The sequence below is a fragment of the Chrysochloris asiatica genome, unplaced genomic scaffold (genome assembly GCF_000296735.1).
Source record: "Chrysochloris asiatica unplaced genomic scaffold, ChrAsi1.0 scaffold00387, whole genome shotgun sequence".
Classification (NCBI taxonomy): domain Eukaryota; kingdom Metazoa; phylum Chordata; class Mammalia; order Afrosoricida; family Chrysochloridae; genus Chrysochloris; species Chrysochloris asiatica.
The window spans coordinates 206789-211625 of NW_006408905.1; the positions used below are offsets into that span (position 1 = coordinate 206789).

The 4837-nt window shown below is 34.9% G+C and overlaps 1 protein-coding gene across 1 annotated transcript in view; it reads left to right on the plus strand.

Moving 5' to 3' along the window:
- Nucleotides 1-4837, plus strand: part of ZDHHC17 (zinc finger, DHHC-type containing 17) — a 170483-nt gene that overhangs the window by 86519 nt on the left and 79127 nt on the right. Inside the window, exon 3 of the mRNA XM_006876515.1 lies at nt 4280-4402. Coding sequence (XP_006876577.1) covers nt 4280-4402 — 123 coding nt within the window. The remainder of the gene's footprint in view (nt 1-4279; nt 4403-4837) is intronic.

A 4837-nucleotide genomic window follows, 5' to 3' on the forward strand; every position in this document is an offset into this window, starting at 1 on the left:
ATAAGAGCTTAATCTTAGTGGTTTAACATTGTAGATAAAATTTTGTTTTTCCTGAGCTACTGTCAATTCTTTCCTTGTCTTTGATTTTGGAGGGTTTGATGTTTTTGATTTTGGAGAGTTTGATTATGATATGTGTTGGTAATTTTATTTTGGGGCCTGTTCAGGTTCTTGAATGCTTATTTTCTCATCTTTCATGATGTTAGGGAAATTTTCTTTCAGCTGCTCTTCAACGATTGTGTCTGTGGTTTCCTTTGTTTCTTCTTATTTTGGAATTCCAATCACTTGTAGGTTTATTCCTCTTCATGTTATACCCCATGAGTTTTCTTCGGAGTTTTTCATTCTCTTTTCTGCTAGTTCTTGTATTGTAACAGTACTGAGAGATTTATTTTCAAGCTCGCAAATTCTAGCCTCCATTGATTCAGTTATACGTCTTTGCTCTTATAGTGTATCAGCTATTTATGATATTTTAGTATTGCTCATCTGGACCTCTGTTTTCAGGTTTTATATTATCTCTATTGATGTATCTATTTTGTTTGATTGTTCCTGTAGCAGTGTTCTAATTTCTTTCTAGTTTTCCTTGACCTTTCTGTGGAAAATTTTGATATACCTCTGTATTATTCACCCGAATTTTTTTTCAGGTAGTTCCCATGCCTCTTCTTGCTCAACATTTTTCTAGCTTTTCCTCTTGGTTGTTTGTTTGAGCGACACTGCCTTGTTTCTACATGTGAGTAGCATTTTATTGCTGCTTTTTAGACATTGTGGTGTGTTTGTATTAAGTTGATAAAGATATGTTGGTATATTCTTAGGCACTCACCAGTTGCCTATTGGTGGGTGTGATCAGGAGATGAGCTTCTGTGTTTACTGTTAGTACAGTTCAATTCAGAGTATATTTGGCAGATGTTGATTGTAGTCACTGCTCTTGTGTATAGCAGCTGATATTGGCTCTTGCCCAGTTTGTGGGGTGTTTGAAGGTGTAGTTGTGGCCAGTTCCTGTCTCTTATTGGGTGTGGTAATAAGATACAATGCTCCCACAAGATAGAAGAAGGTCCAAGAAACAAAACTAAAAACATATATGGAAAAAAAAACAAGAAAAATGCAAGATAAATAAAATAAATAAAAACATCCAGGAAACAATAGCAGGGAAATAAGAGTAATTCTTTAGCACCACTTAATGGACTCTTTACTTCACAGCTGCCTGAGAAATTTCAAGATGGTCCCTCTGTGCTTCTCTGACCTGTCACCAACTTTTCTTTTTCTCCCCCTCAAGTCCGCTCAGCTGCTATTCTTAGAGAGAGCTACTCCAGAGCTAGCCAGGGCTGATTTGGAAGACACTGCGAGGATGGGCTGTTTCTATTGTCTGTCCACCCCGCCCCCCTTCATTTATGTGTCTAGATGTGGGAGGCAAGAGGAACCTTCCCTGGGGATGTCTACTCATACAGGTCTTACCTCTAGTCACCAGACAGGTAATGAGTAGAAAGAAATAATAGTAATAATAATAATAATCACACCTTTTTACTCTGCAAGTTGAAGGCAGGCTTCTGTAGTGGGAATGCTCTTTTATCTCTCATTCTGCTCATGCCCATTCAAAATGGCTGCAGCGGGTCACGTTGGCTGACCAAAATCAGAAGTCACCTCCTTTCTTGCTTCTGTTCAAATTCTTTATCCTGGTAAGCACTCGATCCACTTATCTATCCCTTTATGTGAAGCTCAGAGTTCTGAGAACATCCTCTAAATCAGTTTCATCTGGTTTTCTGTGACTTTACTGAAGAGAGTATGCACAGCTTTTCTGCCTAGTCCACCATCAAGCCCCATCTCTTTCCTCACCAACTTGTCTTTCTTTTAGGCATATGGACATTTTCCTATCACTGACAATGTATACTTCGAGGCAGGCCTTGAGCTATTCTTTAGACAATGTTGTTCCTCTTCAATTTGTCATTCCCAGTATAGTTGTGTGTGTCAAGTTGGTCCTGACTCATAGTGACCTTTTATAGGGTTTCCGAGGAGTGGCTAGTGAGTTTTTACTACTGTCCTTATGGTTAGCAGTCTGGTACTTATCCTATGGTGCCACACCAGGACTCCTATGATGTTTCGATTAAAAATAACCAATATCAGTCTGTTTTAGCTCACACTAAAGTGTGGGATACTAATCTTTATGTGTTTTATTTCACTTTTTGAGGACTTCAAATTTTCCTGTATTCATGCTTTGTATATTCCATATTTGCATTATTGCTGATGTTTGCAGCTGTTTCTATTCATTTTGAATTGTGCCACATTAGCAGATGAATTTCTTGAAAGCTTTTCTCCATCTAGGTCATTAAGATGGACTCTTCTATGAAAAAGCAACTCTTCCTTGGTTATATTTTGAGTGTCTTCCACCTTGTGGAGCACAAGTTGTGGCACTGTATCAGATAATGTTCGACTATTTATATGGTTTTCACTGGCGGCCAGTATTTTTGGAAGTAGATTACCATCTTCTTCTAACTATTCTGTCTTATTCTGGAAGCTCTACTAAAACTTGTTCCCCATGATTGACCTTGCTGGTATTTGAAATTCTGATGGCTTAATTTCCAGCAACACATAAACTACAATAATCTGACAAACTGACAGATAAATTGTAGTAGTATATATGGACAGGGAGCTGCCAGAAATTCAAGTCATATTCAGAAGAAGACATAGAATGAGGGGGATATCAATGCTTATATCACATAAATTTTGGCTGAAAGCAAATAATACCAAAAAAAATTTTTATTTGTGCTTTATTGACTCTACAAAGGTATTTGATTGTGTGGATCATAACAAACTGTGTATTACATTGGGAAGAATGAGAATTCCAGAGCACTTAATTGTGCTTATGAGGAAGAGGCAATTGTTTGAACAGAACAGGAGAATATTGAATGGCAAATAATCTAAGAAAGTGAACTGTATGAAAAATGTGGCATCAGAGTTGGGGGAAGGCTCATTAACAACCTGTGATATACTGATGATACAAGCCTTGAGGTCCTGAAAGGGAAGAGGACTTGAAACACTACTGATGAAGATCAAAGATTATAGTTTTCAATATATGAACCTCAATATATATTAAAAAAAAAAGTCCACAGTTGAACCATGGTAAACCAGAAAAATATTAAAGCCAATAATTTAATTTAATTTTACTTGAATCCACTATTAATGTCTCTGGAAGCAGCTGTTAAGGAATCAGTTGACATATGGCATTAGACAAAAAAGAACATTTTGAAGACTAAGCTATAGCTTTATCTGAATCGTAGTATTTTGAATTACCACATATGCATGTGAAGGTGGGCATTAACAAGGGAAGATCCAAGAAGAATTGATGCATTTATATTTTTGTGAAGAATACTGTCTCAAGCACTTCGAACATGTTTTCAGGAGGGATATTCTCTGAGTTCCAGGAGGATCTCATGCTTGGTAGAGACATTTTTTTTTTTTTTGTAAAAAAGGAAGATGTTCAAGGAGATGGATTTGACTCAGTGGCTGTGGTATAAGACCTCTGGCAGTTTCATTCTGTTGTACATAGGATTGCTGTGAGTTGGACCTGACTCAAAGACACCTAACAGCTAACAACAATGTTGCTGACTATTGAGATTTGATTGTTGATGCTTGTTTATTGTAGTGTTTGTTTTTTTATTTTTGCTTGTGCCGTTCTGTAATTAAAAAAAAAAAAAAAAAAAATGCTGCTGTACAACAGTGGACCAAAAGGAGAATGAGAGGATCAAGCTCTCCACAGACAGTTTTCTCCTTATTTACATAAAATTTTTCGCCCTGAATTGTCCTAGTAAATATTCCATGTCTCATTAGCTTCAAATAGTTCATAAGATTCTTCCTGTACTTTTCCACCTCCACACACTCTTTTATGTTTACCTTCAGGACTATCAAGCTAAATATGCAAATGAAGAACATTCAGGCTTAGAAAAGCTTTTTTTTTTTTTCATTTTTGATGATTTTTTAAGTTATTTGTATATATTTTGTTCCTGATTTTTATATATTTAGTACTTTTTGGTTTAATTATTATATTTTTTAATATTGCCTTCAATGTTTTGAAGAATGACCTGAGATGCTTCATTTTCATAAATGAGAGATATTTTAGAATTGTAAAACTTATAAAACTTGCTGATACGTTGTTTACAAGTAGTATTTTGAGAAGTCCATTTAAATTTCTAAGAATCAAAATTAAGCATAATTTTCTTAGGAAATGCTATTTTCATTTATCAATTGTTTTTTTAAAGAGTCCTAACAGTGCCATATTTTCTTTTCTTTCAAGATACGGAATATATGAACGCTGCCGTGAGTTGGTGGAAGCAGGTTATGATGTTCGGCAACCAGACAAAGAAAATGTTACACTCCTCCATTGGGCTGCCATCAATAACAGAATAGACTTAGTCAAGTATGTGTTTTCTTTATTTTTAAGTAATTAATAATAGTTGTTAGTATAAAATTATTAGAAACAATTGCATAAGATTAATGACTTCTAAAAGTTAAGATTTTAAACTGTAGGTTCTATATACTTTTTTGGAAAAAAATTATCTTTAACAAGTATTGAATGCCTTTTATTAGCCAGGTACTGTACTAAGTGCTTTTCTATATATATTTAATTTAGTCTTAATTATTGAAAGAATCCTATGTGAAAAATAACAATTACTACCAGTTTATTAATGGGGTAATTTAAACACAAAGAATTTAAATATGCTAGAATTGAAGTCAGCACTTTAATTCAGGTAGTTTGATTTGGTGCCTGCATTCTGAACACAGATTTCATGGGGGGAAGTAACTAAAGAAAATATAATAAAACCAAAAAATCCCAAATTTGTTGATGTTGAGT